Here is a 22300-nt window from a genome sequence, read left to right as displayed (position 1 = left end):
CAGACTGGCTTAAAAGCTAGTTCCAGATATGCATGTGTTGAAGTCCGCTGAATTAAGTAACAGTGCTAAGTCGCTTACCTGACGGGAACAGAAAAGCAGCCATCAAAGGGAAGCTCAACGGGGCAATGGGGAATTTCAGCAGGCGTTTGCCTGTCCGAGCCAACGGCAGACACAGCACCATCCCGGATAACCAGCAAGCAGCGAATGCAACAAAACACAGATGTGAGAACAGGAATCATGTGAGCAAGAGAGAGGAAATCGGAGAGAAACAGCTCAACTGCAGGAGCTAAAGGCAGAGCCAGCTGGGAAATGAACAGTTCAGTGGAGGTAACGGTGTACATTTCATGAAAGGATAGCTTGTCCTAGGGAGAATTCCGTTTTCCCCACAGCTATCCTGAGAGTTGCAGTTTGAAGTGCCATGTGGACTATGAAGGCCAGGTGGCACAGTTGCCTGCCAGTCATCATTTCCATCTGTTACCTTCCTGCCCTGCCCTTTGACTGAGGAGCTCCATGCAGCATTTCATGAAAGGATAGCTTGCCCGGCCCTAGTGGGCAAGTAGCTCTCGCCCGTCCCTGGCACTGCACTGTGCTTGCGGCATCCCTGACAACACACCGGAGACACCTCCTGCCTCCCCTTGCTTAGAGGTGGAATACAATGACATTAATGGGTCAAGTGAACTGCAGCTGTTCCTCTTCAGGACTCAAGGGATATGTATCTACTCAAGAACGAAGGCACTTTCCTCGGGAGAGCAGTGATGTGATGTTCCTTGGAAGGGGAATGAATGGAACTATAGCAGTAAATATGGTATGGTCCCACTTTTGTCTATAAATTGGCAGATGAAATGGTCATTGCTGAAGTTGCCACTGGGTTTCTGTCGGTATTGGTTGATGAGGTGGGGTTTCTGATCTGCTCAGTTCTCTGGAGTTATTGGGTTCCCTCCCCAGATAATGCAGTCGATATTTTGTTGCAGCGAGAATTCAGTTGTCCCTATTGTTAGCCAGTCCTTTGCATTTGGAGTGCCAGGGGGATGATGATTGCCCAAATGCCACAGTTGCTTATTAATCCTAATTTTACCTGCTACACAGCTATAATGGCCCCTGCTACGGAGCTCCATGCAGCCCTTTATCCCACGTTCCCTGTGCGGTGGGCTAGGCTGAGAGACAGCAGGGATTTGCCCTGGGATGCCTATATCCAATGCCTATATCCTATATCCTTCAAGCCAGTGTCTGGCACTGTATTGTGCTTGCGGCATCGCTGACGACACGTCAGAGACACCTCCCACCTCCTGCTCGTGCCTTTTTGAGGACAGCAGTGCTGACACAGGAAGAAGCAGCATTTGTGGCAGCCTCCTTGCTCTCTTTCTCACTGTGGTCTGTGCTGCAGGTGCAGTAGAGAGTCTGGGACTTGGTCACATTCGCCGCCACCCTCAGCTCTGTGTCACTAACCCGTTCAGCCTCATAGGACGAGCGTCCCCAAGCTGCCCTTTCCTTTTTCCCTTCCAGTCTAACGTTTGCCAGGCAGTGCAGCTGGCCACGGAGGTCCTGCACACACCAGCTCATCCAGGGGTACGCAGTATTTTTCAGTGTGCAGGTCACAGAGACAGATGGGTCCTTGCCAACTATTAGATACTGTGATGACATCTCCACCAGTTCTTCACCTGAAAAACAAAAGGGGCACATAGCAGAATGAAGAGACCATTTTGGTAGACCTGGGTTTCATAGGATCATAGAATAGTAGGGTTGAAAGGGACCGGTAGGACCATCGAGTCCAACCCCCTGCTCAGTGTTTAGTAGGCACAGCCCTAGAGTCACCTGAAAGAGCACAGGCCAGCAGGCTGGTGAGCACATAGAGGAGCAGAAGCATTTGCACACGGCTGGACGAGTGGCTGGATTGCTCACGAGCCCAAAGCACTTTGGGACAGATTTCACCCAGCCATTCTCTTCCAGGAAGGGGCATGGCCGGAGAAGTGTGCCTCTGCTCTAGGCCACATTGATTGCTTAGGGCCAACCCAGATGCGATGAGAAATGCACGGAAGCATTTAACATTCCTGGGTTTGTTCTTTAACTCGGAGCTGCTGATCAGAGCTGCAGGGTGTGAGGAGGGGGGCATTAATCCTCCCACACACACACCATACAGGTCCCTTTTGATTCAAGTTCCCCCCTCCGAATCTGCCCAGAAGGGAAGTTGCCACTGATGCCCATGGACGTTTCCCCAGCAGTTTCAGAGGGGAGGGTGATCGTCATCACTACTGTGCAACTTGAGGGAGGGTTGAAGCCTTTCAGCGTATGCACCCCAGTGCTCCTTACATCTTTCTTCTTGATGTTAGACAAAATGCCTCTCTAGAGCAATGAGCAAGTACACCCGAAGGTTTCTTCTAATGTTGTAAACAGTCTAGGATATTCTGTAAGTTAAGCTTTTGTGACGCATATCTTGCTTTTGTATGGAGCATTATCAACAACAAGAACAACAACAATGTTTTATCAATGTATGTTGCACTTTCGGAGTCATATAAGCCAAAAAACAAACGAACAAAGCAATCAGACTAATCCTTGATCAGGAATGTCAATAGTGAGGGAGATAACAAAGGGAGTTATGTGGGTTAAAAAAAGAGGGTGAGGGGAGGAATCCAAAAGACAGGAGAAGCAAAAGATGGACGTGAACAAACGCAGTCCATGGACGATGGCTTCCTTGTAGCTCTGCAGGTGGGTCCTGCGCTATCTTGTTGGTACTGCGCCTGCTCGTCTCATCTTCTCATCCTGAAAAGATGAGGTGGGGAGTCAGTCGGGCTGGGAGGCTTCCTGTTTGGATGCCCCTCCATTAACGGGTGGGGCTCAAGCCCAGCACAAGGTGTGTTGCTGCTCAAGGAAAATGAAAATCTCCCCCATGACATCTTATTGTTGTATGCTGAGCAGTATAACTGGAGCATATAAAATGATCAGAGCTGACCACAATAATGTTGTCCTGTTTTCATTTTTGTCTGCCACTTTATTTCTTCCTTCCCTTTAGAAGTTTACAATGGGCCTATGCAGCCAGAGAACTGGAGATCTGCTCAGATGGATTTCAATCCTGTCCCTCATAGATTTGCCCTGGAATGAAAGAATATCACCCGGGCAATGAACTGCTCAGTTGCTTTTATGCTCCTGCTGCAAAAGGGCTGGCAAAGATACCAAAAGGACAGGCAAAGATATTTACATTGTGGACGCATAAGAGCAAAAGAAGAGCGATGCTGGATCAGACCTATGGTCCATCTAGTCCAGTATTCTGTTCACACAGTGGCCAACTAGCTGATGACTGGGAACCCACAAGCAGGACATGAGTGCATTAGCACCCTCCCACCCATGTTTCCCAGCAACTGGTATACATAGGAATACTGCCTCTGATACTGGAGTAGCACATCGCCATCAGGATGAGTAGCCTTGATAGCCTTCTCCTCCAAGAATTTGTCTAACCCCCTTTTAAAGCCATCCAAATTGGCGACCAGCACTACATCTTGTGGAAGTGAATTCCATAGTTTGACTATGTGCTTTGTGAAGAAGTACTTCCTTTTATCTGTCCTGAATATCCCACCAATCAGCTTCATGGGATGACCCCATTGGGTTCTGGTATTATGAGAGAGAGTGGAAAATGTCTCCCTACCAACATTCTCCATACCATGCCTAGTTTTGTACATCTCTACCATGTCTCCCCTGACCCTCCTTTTCTCCAAACTAAACAATCCTAGCTGTTGTAACCTTCCCTCAGAGGGGAGATGCTCCAGCCCCTTGATCATTTTAGTTGCCCTTTTCTGCACTTTCCAGCTCTGCATTCTCTTTTTAATTTGCAGTGAATAGAACTGTACACAGTATTCTAAGTGTGGTCACACCATAGATTTGTATAAAGGCAGTATGATATTGGCCATTTCCTAATTATGCCTAACATGGTGACTTTTTTACAGTGGCCACACACTGGATCAACACTTTCATTGAGCTGTCCACCACAACCCCATGATCTCCTTCTTGGTCGGTCACCGCTAGCTCAGATCCCATCAGGTTATACTTGAAGTTGGGATTTTTTGCCCCAACGTGCATTCCTTTACACTTGCTTACATTGAACCGCATTTGCCATTTGGATGCCCATTCCCCCCTGTTTGGAGAGATCCTTTTGGATCATTCACAGTTCCTTTTTGTTTTAAGCACCCTAAATAATTTGATGTCATCGGCAAACTTGACCTGAGACCTTGCAGAGCTACTGCCACTCAGCGCAGACAACCTTGGGCTCAAATGACCCGGGAGGTTCTTCACAAGAACAGAACGAGAAGCACATTGGAGGATTACCTGGATTTTCATGGAATCAGCTTTGGTCCATCAGGGACACACGAAGCAAGAAAAGCTGGGTGTACAGTACCGTTAAAATCTGGTTTTCAGGGGTCACACAGTGCTTGAAAAGAACATACTTCTGGGTGGGGTGGGGGAAGTAGAACTGAACATCATCAGACTGGCAGGGGCTGTTCAACCAATGAGAGAGTCTTGTTTGCCCCCTTGTCCAGGCTCCCCCCTGCTATTACGTTATTATGAATGGAGAGCAACTAATTCACAATTCTGAAGGCTCCCTTCTGCTACTATATGATCTCTCCCCACCCCACCCCGCTGCCTTTTTCCCCAATGTGCACACTTTTGCCTTGAGAAGCCAAAATCCTCGATTCTGGAGTGCAGCATCTAAAGGCTTCCTGTGAAAGTAGCCTGGCCTCTCAATTTTGCCCCATTCCAGTTCTCTGTCATAGAATTATTGCTTCCAACCCCCCTTTCTACCCCCCTTCTCGTTCTCGCTGCTTGCAATGAGATGAAAAGCTCCCTATTGCGATTTTACATAACAAGAGAGAAACTACAGAAACTACAGAGAGCTTCGGCTATTGGGTGGTATAGAAATGAAATAAGTAAATAAATAAATACAGAATGTCAAAGAAGAATAGCATCAAGATAGCAAAAGAGTACTTTAGGATGAGTTACTAAAGTTAGCCTTTTAACCCTTTAAATGCTTTAATGCTTTAGTGATTTACCATGGCTCCTTATGCACTGAAACCTGTTAAAGATTCACTGCAGGGGGGAGAGATTTATTTCTTACTTCTGAGTAAACACAAACAGAAGGGGAATACTTTACAGAAAGTCCCATCAAGCACTGGAAAATGTTGAAGATTCACTGTGGGGGAGCGAGATTTATTTCTCACTTCCAAGTAAACATACACAGACCAGGGGGATATGGGAAAAACTACTTCGATTGGGGGAACAAGAGGGAATGGGGCTTCCCACCCCTTTGACCATGTCACTGCCAGGTCACAGAGGCACACCCAGGGTTTAATGCAGGGGGTAGGGGGACAGACATGGCACACTGTGGTAAAACCACCAGGGAGCTGCTTTCAGAAAAAAAAAGTCAGACTAAAAGGAGTTTCAGAAAATGCAGCTTTTCAAGAAGGAAGCAGCTGGTTGGCAGCAGATTGGTGACAACATCATTTGTCACAAACAAACTCAGGCTGCTCTAGCTTTGCTCGTAAATTGCTCGTGAAGACAGCCCCCAACTGTCTGCCACAGTATAAGCATATTCGTATTTATATAGCACCATGAATACACATGACTCCTACAAAGCTAAGCATTCTAATAGGGCTTATGCTGGAGAACTTACCTGTGGATTGTTCCCCATGTTAATAATGGAAAGGGCTGCCATGAATGTTATCTTCCCCAGGTACCAGAAAATTCTGGGCTGGCCCTGTGTCAAAAAAGATGCCATTCCCACTTTCATTCCCCTGTCAAGAGGTTCCTGTTTGGCTTCCCCAGCAGTTGCTCACTGTGTAATCTTGCTTGGCACAGAAGTAGGTGCCAGTGTCTCCCGGCTGGGCTTTCTGCAAGGACAGAGGCAACGCATAGTTCTTCATCCCGGTGGTCTTGAAGTGGTCCTGAAAGGCATTCTCAGTCTTAGGTGCTCCAGAACCTTCTACTGAAAAAAATCACCAGCTGAAGCCGTGCATCCTTCTCCCTTTGCTTCGCGTACTAATACATGTAACCATAACTGGTTTTCATTTGGGAACAGTTCGGGGTCACTGACTCTCCTTCCCTCTGCACAATGTCTGAAGACTGATGAAGAGCAGAACCTAGTTGAATAAATGCATGAATAAACGAGTTGAAGATTGAACCAGAGGAATTAGAAATAAAGTGGCGGGATGTTCCAACTTCCAAAATGGTATGCATTTCTAAAACATGTGAGTCTATTAAGCACTGCAACCCTTACTATCCAAGACATGTTATTTCTGTTACAACCTGTAGCCAACTCGGGAGAATACAGTACAGGTTAGCAGACCTCAGGTTCCTAGATATGCAATTAGATCTAAACAGCAGGGTGTGATTAACACAAATTTATAAAATAAAGGCAAGTGCAGAATTCAGTTAATAAAGAAAGGGAAGTCAAAACATATAACACTGATGCCAGAATAAACAAATGCTTCCAGCATTTAAATAAATACAGTTTCAAGAAATAGTAACAGTAAGTCTGTTGCGGTCCTGTCCTTCCTTCCCCAAACCTCTGGATGTGTCCCTTCAGAAAACAGAAACCCCTAAGGGCTCCTTCACACGGTGCTTTTATCTTGCTATTGAGATTGCTCACTCACAGAAGTTTGTGGGCCCTTTAGATGAGGGTGTGAACCTCCAGAGCATCTCTTGCACTGAATTATCTTTATTCTGTTTTTAAATAGATAGGAGATAATGAGCTATCAAATTACCCCACTTGTGTTCTGATTGAGTTCCCTCCATGAAAAAGGAAAAGCAGCAAAAAGAGGGGCTGGACCAATGAAACATATGGAAGATGCAGATAAGGAGGACAAGGAGGGGGAAAGGGGAGGGGGGAAAGGAAGCACGTGTAAAGGGAGTCTGTTTTGATCCTGCATTTAAAACAGAAGCAGAAAGCCCCATTTTAAATGTAGGATTTTAGGCTGGTGAACAGATGCTCTAAAGTCCTGCTTTCTGCTTCAGTCAGGCCTGACATACAGCACAGATCCTTCACGCTCTCAGGAACAGATGCTTCTTCTGTTGACAGTAACTGCTCTTTTTCTCTGTCTGATCTGGTCTGTTACTCTTGGTCTTCTGCCGTCTCAGATGCTTATTCTCGACTTCTTCATCTGTTTTCTTCTGCCTCTCCTGAAGACTTTATCTTCCCCTTCAGTCAGCCATGGCTCCCATCGCCTCTCCACTCTCCCCCCTCCCCCCTCCCCCCTCCCATCACATCAAATGTCAACATCCTTCTTCCACTCCCTGGGCAACTTGCCCCCTTCCCCCACCCATGCTCTATCTGATACTTTCAGTTCCTTCTACACAGAGATATCGCCAAAATGGAGTTGGGGTAAGACGTATTTCAATTAACTTACTTCACACCTTCAGGTTTTCTGTCTATTAAGCCAAACAGCTGCAAGCTCACATGGATGTTGGTTAAATTATGGGTCTTTGTGACCCACAACTATCTCCATAGTAGTTTCCAGAGCCATCCCTCCCATAAAGCAAGGGGCGGCAGTTGGTTTTGGGGTGCCATTCATGGGCAGCAAATTGCCTACTGTTTTGTCTGGTATCATATTCTCAGTGGCCACTCCGAGGCTGTGGAACTCCCTGGTGAGGGAGGCTAGGTTGGCTCCCTCTCTGTTGTCCTTCCGCCAGCAGGCAAAGACCTTTTTATTCAAGCACGTGGTCTGTTGGGGTGGGTGCTGTTTTCATCCTGTTATTGCTGTATTGATAATTGTGTTTTAATGCATTTGTTTTATTATTGTTTTTAGCCAGGTTTTACACCACCTTGAGTGCCATTTTTCTTGGTAGAAAGGTGGGGTACAAATCTAATCAAATCAATACATACATACATTTTGTTACCACCATGGAGATAGGGTATTTGGATTTTATGCCTCCACCATGGCCAAGTCCCATTTGGATTTTATCTCCCAGGCACAACATATCTTGGTCTGCACCGGTGTAATAGCCATTCCCATATACCAAGCACTCCTCAGTGAAGAGGTTTCTGTTTGGCTTCCTCAACAGTTGCTTCACTGTGTAATCTTGCTTGGCACAGAAGTAGGTGCCAGTGTCTCCCGGCTGGGCTTTCTCCAAGGACAGAGGCAACGCATAGTTCTTCATCCCGGTAGTCTTGAAGCGGTCCTGAAATGCCTTGTCAATGACATTATCTGCTCCTGAATCTTCTGATGTAAAAGCCACCAGCTGGAGCTGAGCATCCTTCTCCATTTGCTGTTTGTACCAGTACATGTAAGTATGGGTGGTTTTCATTTGGGAACAAGTCAGGGTTACTGGCTGCCCTTCCCTGACCACCTCTGAGGAAGGCTGATTAACAGCAGAACCTATAAGAAAAGGGGGAGAAAGTAAATGAATAAAGCAGGGAAGCAATTATTGAGATGGATTTAATATAAAAGGGGATGTTTAATTTCAGATATAGGATATATTTCTAAAAAAGGGGAGTCCACTAAGCATTACAAACCCTAAACATATTTGTTTTATAATACTTACAACACCATAGTTAGTCCAGGATACAATACAAGGAAATGTCCAGAATGGGCTAGCATTTCGAAAACATACAGTCGGTCATTTCCTACAGTTTTCTATCCAGAGAAAACACCTGCAACTTACTTCCTCAGGTGTTTTTAACATCACGATCTCCTTGGTGGGTTGTGACACACAAGTGGGTCATGCCTAATGTAAGCTGGCTCACACCAATGGCACCTTTCTTTTTAAGGATAAGTGGCGAAGGAAGGGAGGGAATGAGAGAGGGTGGGTGTGAGAAGAAAGACTGGCAGAGAGAAAGACAGAATACAAGAACAAGAGAAAGTCGTATATATAGACTGGACTCTTATGGTTTTCTCAGGGCGTTGAAACTGGTCTGAGACTGGCATCTCTGCCCAGCACATATACAGTTATTACACTTTCCTCTGCATTCATAGGTTTTGCACAGACCTGTTTGACTCAAGACAGTAGTGGGATGAAGAACATGAGTAAGTACATCATAGGATAGAATACCGTTATTGTGCCAGCTACGCCTCCCTGGAAAAGAATTGTTTGTCTCCAGCCATATGGTAAAAATGGAAAGTGAGTCCAGTGTTCCATGTTACAAATAAGTCCCAGGTTTGAAAGGATTGAAGGCCACTGATTAAAATTAAAGGGCTAAGTCACCTACCTGAAGAGAACAGTAAAACAACAAGCAAATAGTAGCTCATCAGGGCTTTGGGGCACCTAGGAAGACATTTGTTTGACTGAGCCAACTGCAGACACACCAACATCCTTGACAGCTATCAAAGAATTAGTGCAGCAAAACACAGATATGAAAGTAAAAAGTCACGTGGGCAAGAGGGAAGAAATTAGAGGCAGCTCAAGCACAGAGGCTAAAAGCGCAGTCAGCTGGGGCAGGAAATGTTCAGTGGAGATAACAATATACAGTTTTTCTAGAAGAGGACTGCAAAGAAATACACACACATGCACCTTCTGTCCCTAAAAAACCCTATCTGTACCCAGAAACTCTCCACGCCATTATCTAGAAGAGAGCAAGGCATGCCTGAATCATCTCCCTCAGATTCACAGGAGTTGTTTTCCTACATGTCTGATAGGAAAAACGGAGAGGATATTGGTTCCATTCACACCTCTTGTCCCACCTCACTAGGACATTAGCCAGTGTTAATGATCAAATTCCACTCTGTGAATTTCATTTCATTCTTTACATAACCCTTGACCCATCTCTGGGACTTCCCTTTGTTCCTACTACATAGGTTTAGAGTACAACTTCTATAAAAAAAATTAATGAATTAAGTGAACTCCTGCTGTTCATCTTCAGGACTCAAGGAATATATATATATATATATATATATATATATGTCTCTGTGTGTGTGTGTGTGTGTGTGTGTGTGTATACACACATACACACACTCAAGAACGAAGGAACTTTCCTCAAGAGAGCAGTCATGTGATGTTTCAATGAAAGGGGAATGAATGGAACTATAGAGGTAAATATGTTGTGGAGAAAAGAAGCATTAGAAGTAAAGGGATAAAGATCAAGAAAAAGGCAGCACTTTTGTCTATAAATTGGCATATCAAATGGTCATTACTGAAATTGCCACTGGGTTTCTGTAGGTATTGGTTGATGAAGTGGGGTTTCAATTCTCTGGGTTCTCTCTCCAGATAATGCAATCGATATTTTGTTGCAGCGAGAATTCAGTTGTCCCTATCGTTAGCCAGTCCTTTGCATTTTGGAGTGCCAGGGGGACGATGATTGCTCAAATGCCACAGTTGCTTATTAATCCTAATTTTACCTGCTACACAGCTATAATGGCCTCCGCTACGGAGCTCCATGCAGCCCTTTATCCCACGTTCCCTGTGCGGTGGGCTAGGCTGAGAGACAGCAGGGATTTGCCCTGGGATGCCTATATCGGATGCCTATATCCTATATCCTTCAAGCCAGTGTCTGGCACTGTATTGTGCTTGCGGCATCGCTGATGACACGTCAGAGACACCTCCCACCTCCTGCTCGTGCCTTTTTGAGGACAGCAGTGCTGACACAGGAAGAAGCAGCATTTGTGGCAGCCTTCTTGCTCTCTTTCTCACTGTGGTCTGTGCTGCAGGTGCAGTAGAGAGTCTGGGATTCGGTCACATTCGCCGCCACCCTCAGCTCTGTGTCACTAACCCGTTCAGCCTCATAGGACGAGCGTCCCCAAGCTGCCCTTTCCTTTTTCCCTTCCAGTCTAACGTTTGCCAGGCAGTGCAGCTGGCCACAGAGGTCCTGCACACACCAGCTCATCCAGGGGTACGCAGTATTTTTCAGTGTGCAGGTCACAGAGACAGATGGGTCCTTGCCAACTATTAGATACTGTGATGACACCAGTTCTTCACCTGAAAAACAAAAGGGGCACATAGTAGAATGAAGAGACCATCTCGGTAGACCTGGGTTTCATAGGATCATAGAACAGTAGGGTTGAAAGAGACCGGTAGGACCATCGAGTCCAACCCCCTGCTCAGTGTTTAGTAGGCACAGCCCTAGAGTCACCTGAAAGAGCACAGGCCAGCAGGCCGGTGAGCACATAGAGGAGCAGAAGCATTTGCACACGGCTGGATGAGTGGCTGGATTGCTCACGAGCCCAAAGCACTTTGGGACAGATTTCACCCAGCCACTCTCTTCCAGGAAGGGGCATGGCCGGAGAAGTGTGCCTCCGCTCCAGGCCACGTTGATTGCTTAGGGCCAACCCAGATGCGATGAGACATGCACGGAAGTATTTAACATTCCTGGGTTTGTTCTTTAGATAGCAGCTGCCAGAAGCCCCTGATCAGTAAATGGTAAACGCAAAAGAAATATAATAGTGTTCAGTACTAAAATCCTTGCACTTCATAAATAAGGGAGGTGCAAGAAGGATGGAAAGTACAAAAAGTTGGCTTAAAGAAACTTGTGCTGGTAGTCACTTTGTGCTTATTCTGCTGAGAGAAATGTCTTTGCTGTTGAACAAGCACACACATCTCCTGCTGGGGTTTCTTCATCTAAAATGATCAACTGTGTTCATTTTGTGGGTAAGTGTTGTTTTTCATCTAGATTAACGGCTGGCCATCCAGATATTTGGGCTCTTCCATCAGCTCTAGCCAGCATAGCTAATGGTGAGGGATCATGGGAGTTGTAGTGCAAAACATCTGGAGGGCCACAATTTGCCTACTCCTGATCTAGATGGACTCATCTCACCAGCTGCATGGACGAATGTGTCGCTAGGACAGTATTTTGTCAACCATTTCCCCATAGGGCCTAGTGCTTTTTGACTGCAACAGTGCAACTGAGGTTGCTGAAGACCTACTTCCCTATCTCTGGTATGTTTTTGAGCTTGAGGGGACTGGAAACAAAGTCCCATGAGGAGAGATGGAAGGAACTGGGCATGTTTAGCCTTGAGAAGAGAAGACTGAGGGGAGATATGATAGCGCTCTTCAAGAACTTCAAAGGTTGTCACAGAGAGGAAGGCCAGGATCTCTTCTCAGTCATCCCAGAGTGCAGGACACGGAATAATGGGCTCAAGTTCCAGGAAGCCAGATTCCAGCTGAACATCAGGAGAAACTTCCTGTTAGAGCAATACGACAATGGAACCAGTTACCTAGGGAGGTAGTGGGCTCTCCCACACTGGAGGCATTCAAGAGGAGGCTGGACAGCCATCTGTCAGGGATGCTCTGACTTGCATTCCTGCATTGAGCAGGGGGTTGGACTCGATGGTCTTGTAGGCCCCTTCCAACCCCACTATTCTATGATTCTATGAAACACAACTTGCCCTTACTGCAGAGCATACAACTGTTGTAATATGCATTTGAGCAGAAATACAAAGGGCTCCTTCAGTTGTCATGCATCCATGTTCATCACTTAATCCCTTCCTTGTGTGCTGATAGCCTCTTCCTCCAGGAGTTTGTTTAACCCCCTTTTAAAGGCATCCAAATTGGTGGCCATCAGTACAAGTTGTGGTAGCGAATGCCATAGTTTAATTATGTGCTGTGTGAAGAAGTACTTCGTTTTATCTGTTCTGAATTTCCTACTGATCAGCTTCATGGAATGACCCCGGGTTCTAATATTTTGAGAGAGGGAGAAAAATGTCCCCCTATCCACCTTGCATAATTCTGTACATCTCTATCATGTCTCCCCCCTTCATGGATCACTGCCTTTTTGTGGCGAAGGGGCTTGCGTAACTCAGTGAAGCCATAAGCTATGCCGTGCAGGGCCACCCAAGACGGACAGGTCATGGCAGAGAGTTCTGACAAAATGTGGTCCACTGGAGAAGGAAATGGCAACCCACTCCAGTATTCTTGCCAAGAAAACCCCATGGAACGTATCACAAGACTAAAAGATATGACGCCGGAAGATGAGCCCCTCAGGTCAGAAGGTGTCCAATATGCTACTGGGGAAGAGCAGAGGGTATTTCCAAGTAGCGCCAGAAAGAGTGAAGCGGCTGGGCCAAACCCGAAAGGACACTCAGCTGTGGATGTGTCTGGTGGTGAAAAGAAAATCCGATGCTGTAAAGAACAATATTGTTTAGGAACCTGGAATGTCAGATCAATGAATCAAGGTAAGCTGGAGGTGGTCAAACATGAGATGGCAAGATTGAACATCGACATCTTGGGAATCAGCGAACTAAAATGGACAGGCATGGGCGAATTTAATTCAGGTGACCATCATATCTACTATTGTGGGTAAGAATCCCTTAGAAGAAATGGAGTAGCACTCATAGTCAACAAAAGGGTGGGAAAAGCAGTACTGGGGTACAATCTTAAAAATGATAGAATGATCTCAGTACGAATCCAAGGCAAACCATTCAACATCACAGTAATTCAAGTCTATGCCCCAACCACTGAGGCCGAAGAAGCTGAGGTTGATCGGTTCTATGAAGACCTATAACACCTTCTAGAACTAACACCAAAAAAAGATGTCCTCTTCATCATAGGGGATTGGAATGCTAAAGTAGGAAATCAAGAAATCACCGGGATAACAGGCAGGCATGGCCTTGGTGTACAAAATGAAGCAGGACAAAAGCTAATAGAGTTTTGCCAAGAGAACATGCTGATCATAGCAAACACTCTTTTCCAACAGCACAAAAGGTGACTCTACACATGGACGTCACCAGATGGTCAATATCGAAATCAGATTGATTATGTCCTTGCAGCCAAAGATGGAGAAGCTCCATACAGTCAGTAAAAACAAGACCTGGAGCTCACTGTGGCTCAGATCATGAGCCGCTTCTTGCAAAATTTCGGCTTAAATTGAAGAACGTCGGGAAAACCACTAAACCATTCAGGTATGACCTAAATCATATCCACTCCTTATACAGTGGAGGTGAGGAATAGATTTCAGGGATTAGACCTGATAGACAGAGTGCCTGAGGAACTATTGACAGAGGTCCGTAACATTGTTCAGGAGGCAGCAACTCAATTCATCCCAAATAACAAGAAATGCAAGAAAGCAAAGTGGCTGTCTGATGAGGCTTTACAAGTAGCTCACGAAAGAAGGGAAGCGAAAAGCAAGGGAGAAAGGGGAAGATATACCCAACTGAACGCAGAGTTCCAGAGAATAGCAAGGAGAGACAAGCAGGCCTTCTTAAATGAACAATGCAAAGAAATCGAGGAAAACAACAGAATGGGAAAGACTAGAGATCTCTTCAAGAAAATTGGAGATCTCAAGGGAACATTTTGTGCAAAGACGGGCATGATAAAGGACAAAGAAGGCAGGGACCTAACAGAAGCAGATGAGATTAAGAAGAGGTGGCAAGAATACACAGAAGAACTATACAGGAAAGATCTGAATGTCCCTGATAGCCATGATAGTGCGGTCACTGAACTTGAGCCGGACATCCTAGAGAGTGAAGTCAAGTGGGCCTTAGGAAGCATTAGTAACAACAAAGCTAGCGGAGATGACAGTATTCCAGCCAAACTATTTAAAATCCTAAAAGATGATGCTGTTAAAGTGCTGCATTCAATATGTCAACAAATCTGGAACACTCAACAGTGGCCACAAGACTGGAAAAGGTCAGTTTACATTCCAATTCCAAAGAAGGGCAACGCCAAAGAGTGTTCAAACTACCGCACAATTGCGCTCATTTCACATGCCAGCAAGGTGATGCTCAAAATCCTACAAGCTAGGCTTCAGCAGTATGCGAACCGAGAACTACCGGAAGTACAAGCTAGGTTTCGAAGAGGCAGAGGAACTAGAGATCAAATCGCCAACATTCGCTGCATCATGGAGAAAGCAAGAGAATTCCAGAAAAATGTCTATTTCTGCTTCATTGACTATGCTAAAGCCTTTGATTGTGTGGATCACAACAAACTGTGGCAAATTCTGAAAGTGATGGGAGTACCAGACCACCTTACCTGTCTCCTGAGAAACCTGTACGAGGGTCAAGAAGCAACAGTAAGAACCAGACATGGAACAACCGATTGGTTCAAAATTGGGAAAGGAGTACGACAAGGCTGCATATTGTCACCCTGCTTATTTAACTTCTATGCAGAGTACATCATGAGAAATGCCGGGTTGGATGAATCAGAGGTCGGAATTAAGATTGCTGGGAGAATTATCAACAACCTCCGATATGCAGACGATACCACCCTAATGGCAGAAAGCGAAGAGGATCTAAAGAGCCTCTTGTTGAGGGTGAAAGAGGAGAGTGCAAAAGCTGGTTTGAAACTCAACATTAAAAAAACTAAGATCATGGCATCTGGCCCCATCACTTCCTGGCATTTAGAAGGGGAAGAAATGGAAGCAGTGACGGATTTTACTTTCTTGGGCTCCAAGATCACCGCAGACGGTGACTGTAGCCATGAAATTAAAAGACGCTTGCTCCTGGGGAGGAAAGCTATGGCAAACCTAGACAGCATAGTAAGAAGCAGAGACATCACCTTGCCAACAAAGGTCTGTCTAATCAAAGCGATGGTTTTCCCAGTAGTAATGTATGGCTGTGAGAGCTGGACTATAAGGAAGGCTGAGCGCCGAAGAATTGATGCTTTCGAACTGTGGTGCTGGAGAAGACTCTTACGAGTCCCCTGGACTGCAAGGAGGTCAAATCAGTCCATCCTAAAGGAAATCAACCCTGAGTGCTCATTGGAAGGACAGATAATGAAGCTGAAGCTCCAATATTTTGGCCACCTAATGCGAAGAGAAAACTCCCTGGAAAAGACCCTGATGCTGGGAAAGACTGAAGGCAAAAGGAGAAGGGGACGGCAGAGGATGAGATGGCTAGATAGCATCACGGATGCAATGAATATGAACTTGAGCACGCTCCGGGAGAGAGCGCAGGACAGGAAGGCCTGGCGTGCTATGGTCCATGGGGTCACGAAGAGTTGGACACGACTGAACCACTGAACAACAACAACAATCATGTCTCCCCTTACTCACCCTTTTTTCCAAGCCAAACAATCGCAGCTGTTGCAACCTTCCCTCATAGGGGAGCTGCTCCAGCCCCTTGATCATTTCAGCGGCCCTTCTCTGAACCTTTTTCCAGCTCTACAAATCTTTTTTTTTAGGTGTGGTGACCAGAACCATACACAGTATTCTAAGTGTGGCTGCACCATAGATTTGTATGAAGGCAGTATGATATTGGCCATTTCTTTCTCAATTCCCTTCCTAATTATGCCTAACATGGAGTTTGTCTTTTTTACAGAGGCTGCACACTGAGTTGACATTTTCATTGAGCATTTTCACCACAACCCCAAGATCTCTGTCTTGGTTGGTCACTGCTAGCTCAGATCCCATCAGGTTCACGACCATGACTATAATATGGAAGAGACTCTGTGACCTAGAACCTTTCTCTACACAAGGCTGTTATTATGCCCTTATGATTTCTCACTCACGGTAGTTTGTGGGTCCTTTATATGACGCCAACCTTTCCTGCGCTTTTCAACCATTATCATGGGTGTTTTTTTGTAATGAGGAAAGTCTGGTATATCCTGAATGGTTCCATGAAACCGTCCATGTAGTTGCACAATCCGCTATACCACAGCACCATCTAGTGGTTGTATAATGAAATATATAGAAAGGCAGAGAAAGAAACCCACCGGAAAAAAGCATGTGTAAAGGAGCCAAGCTTAATCCCACAAAGAATCTGGCTAGCAGAAGCCTTGGTCAAGTTGTGGGATAAAAGCCTCATGTAGAAATGCCCCTACTCTCAAGGATGATTAACTATTCAGTCTCCACAACCAATCAAATCAAATCAAATAAAAAACTAACCCCAAACATCTTTGTTGTTAGTTGCACGGGGAAGGAGCTGAGGAAGCAGCTAAGAGAGCTATGCTGAGAGTCTATATTGTCAGACCAAACAATTCCAGGCTTGATAGGCCAATGGGCCAACTCAGGGCCAAACTACATGTGACAGAGGAGATCCATAATCAGCTCTCCCAACACCATTTTCTTTCGTTAAAGCAGCCACAGAAGGAATGATTTGGACTGGTGGAAGGGGATTAGACACTGTTTCCCAGCTTAAATTCCCCTTGCTCTAAAGCTACTGTTTGGCCACAGAGGGGAAATACAGCAGGTACTCATATTGTACCCATCTTCCACTATTAATAGCAGTTTCAGGACCAGTGATTTAAGTTGGGCAGATGGCACGGGGTATGTGTGTGAGTGTGTGCAGGGGGAGGTTAGTTACAAAAAAACAACAACCCTTCAACAACAGCACTGCAGCCCCAATCCAAATGAACAGACACACGGTCCGTGACAGCTTTCAATGAAAGAAAATGATACCAGGTGATCAGTATAATAAGACATGTATATGCCCTACATTTAAACAGCCCTGCCCTCTACTGGAAAGGAACTGTGACAGCAGCTTATAGGATGTCTCCATTATATCAATGAACAGAAATCTGGCAGGGGAGGTGGGGAGATTTCAGTCCTTCTCAGCTGTGCCCACTAGCTTTCTCAGTGAAGCATCAACCTATTGTCCATTTCAACGAGAAAGCTAACTGCACCTATATATCTCTCCAGCTGGATCCTGGAAGTGCTTAACTTTGCCTAGATCATGCCTATAGTTCATTGGGATTTGGGGGGGACGTGTTTACATCTTCCAAGGTTCTAGATTTCCACTCAAGCGTATTAGGTCGTGTGTGTTTTCTCCAGCTGAGTCATAGGGGATATCATGTCATAACCAGAAATGTCCATTATCTCTTCTGTAGATAATTTAAAATATGTCTCATGCTGCAGTTTGGGATTAAAGTTGGGTCTGGGTCTGATAAGGCTAAATACTATTGTTCTATGTGATGCAGTTTCTCTCTTTGCAGAGATGGGTGGCAACCCCCTGGAGAACAGTAGATTTGAACCTGGTGTCATTGATGGCCTAAAGCTGAGCTACCTGAGGATCTCAAAAGCCAAGCTCACTGGTGTACCCAAGGGTAATGCATATGACTTCCCCACCACTACCTTGTCATAGCAACTCCTGGCTTCTCTCAGTGATTGATGCCATCTTCCTACACCCTTCAGCTCTATGAGAATATAGCATACAGTCCTGGCTTTTTATGGTTTAAGTTGGGATTAGAATCTATCGTTGTATGCGACAGTGCTTGTTGCAAACTTATAGCACATTGCAGCTTGCCCAGGTTTGGCCGCTGCACAAGAATTTGCTTTCAAGGTGGGAAGGAAGGAAGGAAGGAGCTGATTCCAAAGGAATGCAAACATCTGGACCCTGAGAGGCTCATGGAAGACTGGTCAGCATGGGAAAGGAAGCTGTGACCAGAGCAGGCCTAGGAGTAGTAACCATCATGGTCTGGTTCTCCAGCACTTCTTGGAACAATAGGATTCACCAGTGGAGGAGCTGTGACAACATCTCTTGCTGCCAAGATCAGAGGTGGGCAGATGTCAGGGTCCCGGGATCTACTTTGTTTTTTTACTAGAATACACCAACTGGAGCCATACTGGCTCAGGAGGGCGGACATACACTAAGAATTAAGGAACAGGGTGCCTCAGAACACATGCTCAGCCCAGGAATGTGTGCATGGTACCAGAACCAAACTGACAAGTTCTTTCACACAAAAATCCTAGTTTCCCCCAAGTGTTCTTTTTCAGCACCTAATTGGGGGTGGGGGAAAGCTTTTTTGTTGTTGCTATTGTTAGATAAGTGGGAGTCAGAAACCTTTGCTGATCTACTGCTAATCACCCAGAGATCTACCAGTAGACCCCAGTCTACCTTCTGCCCATTCATGGCTGAGATTATGTTGGCCTTGGCCATTGCCAGCATTGGAGGGGTGACATGCTGGTGATACTCCAGTCTGATGGTGCAGCAGGACCTTTACTGGCTACCAAGCTTGGTGTGACAGCTGTGGCACCTAGGGGGTGGGGGCAACCATTTGGGTCTCCAAGAAGCAAGTCACCCCCACAACATGTTAGATCTGCTCAAGATTCCAGTTTAGGGGGGCTATTAGCCACCACCAGGGGCAAGGCCTTTTCTATAGGAACCCCCAAATTACTCCCTTTCTGCAGAAATCCATACAGTCTCCTCCCTGCTTTCTGCAGACAAGTAAAAACTGTGTTTCAGTTCGCCTTTGAGAATTAACCACCGCTATGCCATTTTATTTTGATTGTGGCACTGTTTTGCACTTTGGGGTGCATGTGTGTGTGTGTGTGTGTGTGTGATATTGTTGCTTTTATTGTGATTTTGGTTTTTGTAAACTGCTACGGACCTTTGGTGGAAAGTGATATAGAAATAATGGTATCTTCTTGCACCTCTTCCCCAACCAGATCTGCCTGAAACACTAAATGAGCTACATCTGGACCGCAACAAGATCCAGGAAAATGAATTAGAGGATCTGATGAGTTACCCCAAAGTCTACAGGTAGTATGAATTGTAAAATAACTCTATTGCCAGGACTGTGCAGATGAGTCAGGGCTGGTGTCGAGATAGGCATGGTTGGGCACTTGCCAAGGGCCCAGACCCCAGCAAGGACCCGCTGATGAGCCCCCTGGACTCACTCCTCCTTTTCGTCATTGCAACTTAGGCTCAATTGTGCCATTGGATTGTTACTGAGGGTGCAATCCTATACAGGTTTAGACAGAAAAAAAGTCCAACAACTCCCAGCCATGCTGGCTGGAGCATGATGGGAATTGTAGGGCTTTTTTTCTGTCTGAACCTGCATAGGATTGCACCCTAAACTACTTAAATGCCTGTACTGAATATGTGACTGAAATAGTAAATTTGTTTCAGCTTCTACTGCTTGAGATGTTGAGATTCATCAAGGCAATGGTTCTTTCAGGAATGCCCAGGCCATACACCCCTCCTCTTGGTTCTATCCCATACCTTCCTCTGCCTGCCTGCCTCTCTGTGTATCAGGTCCTGTCATATTATTCACATACACAATGAACCTACTAAAGTGGCTGTCACTCACAACCATGGGCTCCTCCCCATTTGCATCAGCACACATCTCTTTCTCCCCTGAGTGGCATAGATTCTCAATGCTTCCATTGTCATACTTGGAGACTTGAGTTTCACTATTTTTCTTCACACTCCATTCTGTGCCAGATCTTAAGTTTTCTACAAGTGCTTTTTATTATTTTATCTCCTTTAATATATCTTAATCTCTCCTTGCTGTCACATAGACATGTTCCTCTTCCTGGAGACATCTCAGATGCCATTAAAACACCAAAACTGAGACATTTGGTCTGGCTTAAAGTTTATTTTTTCCAAAAAAAACGTGTTATTCTTATCTCTTCTTAAGCCTTCCCTGGCTTTAATCCTTAAACATTCCTTCCTTCTAACATCGTATCAAAAGCAGACCCCAGATAAAATCTTTTCGTTCTTGAGCAAAAGGATTTTCTGCACCTGAACATCAATGGTGGTGGTGGTGGTGGTGGTGGTGATTACTGTTGTTGTTGTTGTTGTTGTCAGTATTATTATTATGAGCTACTGACAGATAAGGACAGCATATGATTGGTTTTCCACAGGAAAATAGGATCACCGAAGATTTATGCTGATATGCAAATATAAAGGCCCCCATAGCTACACTGTGTTTCTCAGGGCATTACACAGCAACAAACCCTGGTCACCATTGAGGAGCCACAGCCAATCCCAGTACTCTGATTAGCCTACTAGTTTAAGACGCATGCTTCCAAGCACCTGTGTAGTGCATTCACACACATCCCATTCTTAGGTATATACTTTAAAAAACTTCGAACCCCTGCCAAAGCAAGTGAGGCGGGTGGCTACCAGGAAGAGGGCCTTTTCTGCTGTAGCACCCTGGCTGTGGAATGAGTTCCCTAGAGAGGTTCACCTGGTGCCTACATTGTACTCTTTCAGGTGCCAGGTGAAGACCTTTTTTCCCCCCAGCATTTTAGCATTCTAGCGTTATCATCCTTGAACTTTGCTGTGTTAAATTTTTTACTGCATTGTAAATTTCGACATTGCTGCTAGGTTTTTTTCTGGTTGTATTTTTATACCGTAGTTTCAAGCTTTTATATTTTATACTGTGTTTATTCTGTACTTTGTGGTTTTAATTTTTGTGAACTGCCCAGAGAGCTTCAGCTATTGGGCGGTATAGAAATGTAATAAATAAATAAATAGGTATGCACCCAGAGTGTACCTTTATGTTCCAAAACACACGGAGAGAGACATACATGCACACACCAAAAAGAATTCTGACTTGCCTCACACCCTCTGGAATTATTTCCAAGCATTGTTTACCACACAATCTCAGTCATGCAGAATGTGATGGCATCCACAGCTCCAGAAACAATAAAAAGGTAAAGGTAAAGGTGTCCCCAACCAGTCATGTCCGACTCTAGGGTGTGGTACTCATCTCCATTTCTAAGCCGAAGAGCCAGCGCTGTCCGAAGAAGCTTCCATGGTCATGTGGCCGGCATGACTGAACACCGAGGTGCACAGAACGCTGTTACCTTTCCCGCCGAAGCGGTACCTATTTATCTACTTGCAATTTCTTGCTTTCGAACTGCTAGGTTGGCAGGAGCTGGGACTGAAGATGGGAGCTCACTCCGTCACGCAGCACTCGGGTCTCGAACTGCTGTCCTGCAGTTCAGCGTCTTAACCACTAAGCCACCGCAGCTCCAGAAACAATACTGACATCATAATTAAAGATGCTGACAAAGAAAGCACTGTGGTAATATTTATTAAGTTGGACTATGTACAGGAGGCTGAGTGGCAACTCCCTAACACTCTTTACGGGCCCCTATCCTCAGATCCCACTGAGGAATACCAGACAAAACTACAGATCTTAGGAAGGAGTTTCCTATGGATGAGAAAGACCAAATATGTATTGACACAGCTCAGGAGCCCTAACCAGGCATCTTCTGTCTGGCATAAACCAGGCAACCCAGGGAAGCCCATTGTTTCAGGCATTGGTACTGTCACAGTTGGGTGGTCCAGTTAGTGGGTGGTCCGGTCCATTCTCAGACTATATGCTACCTATTCTCCGAGATACATGCAGGATGCCACTGACGCCTTGAGGAAATTAGTCTCCCAGAAAATATCCTAACTACCATGGATGTTGATTCCCCTTCCACCAACATCCCCCACAAAAATGTACTTACAAGCCTTCAGGAATATCACTGCTGATGATGCTATAGCATACCTAGCCAGCAAACTCTGTCACTTACAATTGTACTCACAATTATTTCAGCTTTGGAGAGAACATGCATCTTCAGATCAGTGGCTCAGCCACGGACTCACATGGCCTCACAATATGGCAACATCTTCATGGCTGATTTAGAACAACGCTTTGTTTCTGAAATTGATATGAGCAGAGAAAATCAACACCACAGAAGGGGTGTTGATGAAACTTTAATCACAAAAAAAGACTAAAA

At 45.4% G+C, this 22300-nt stretch overlaps 2 protein-coding genes across 3 annotated transcripts; one reads left to right on the top strand and one right to left on the bottom strand.

Moving 5' to 3' along the window:
- Positions 1–1573: 1573 nt before the first annotated feature.
- Positions 1574–9308, bottom strand: LOC146352875 (uncharacterized). The gene is made up of 4 exons (XM_084835096.1): positions 9188–9308; positions 7869–8357; positions 5657–6122; positions 1574–1658 (listed from the first exon to the last, which is right to left on the bottom strand). Exons 1-3 carry the CDS (start codon positions 9288–9290, stop codon positions 6022–6024), a joined length of 693 nt encoding a protein of 230 aa, XP_084691222.1. The 5' UTR covers positions 9291–9308; the 3' UTR covers positions 1574–1658; positions 5657–6021.
- Positions 7337–21582, top strand: LOC146352874 (biglycan-like). 2 transcript variants are annotated; one of them, XR_014787872.1, is made up of 6 exons: positions 7337–7363; positions 8044–8265; positions 8955–9005; positions 17776–18338; positions 19229–19322; positions 21437–21582. XR_014787872.1 is itself a non-coding variant. In XM_084835097.1 (6 exons), the coding sequence occupies exons 3-6, from the start codon at positions 8993–8995 to the stop codon at positions 21558–21560; spliced, it is 342 nt and encodes a 113-aa protein (XP_084691223.1). In that variant the 5' UTR covers positions 7337–7363; positions 8044–8265; positions 8955–8992; the 3' UTR covers positions 21561–21582. The 2 variants fall into 2 exon arrangements, 1 of the variants encoding a protein (XP_084691223.1); XM_084835097.1 differs by having other exon boundaries at positions 17776–17886.
- Positions 21583–22300: the final 718 nt, after the last annotated feature.

This window comes from Heloderma suspectum, chromosome 2 (assembly GCF_057233095.1).
Source record: "Heloderma suspectum isolate Gila_16-S chromosome 2, 16-S_ref, whole genome shotgun sequence".
NCBI lineage: Eukaryota > Metazoa > Chordata > Lepidosauria > Squamata > Helodermatidae > Heloderma > Heloderma suspectum.
This window is presented reverse-complemented; position numbering and strand designations above follow the sequence as displayed.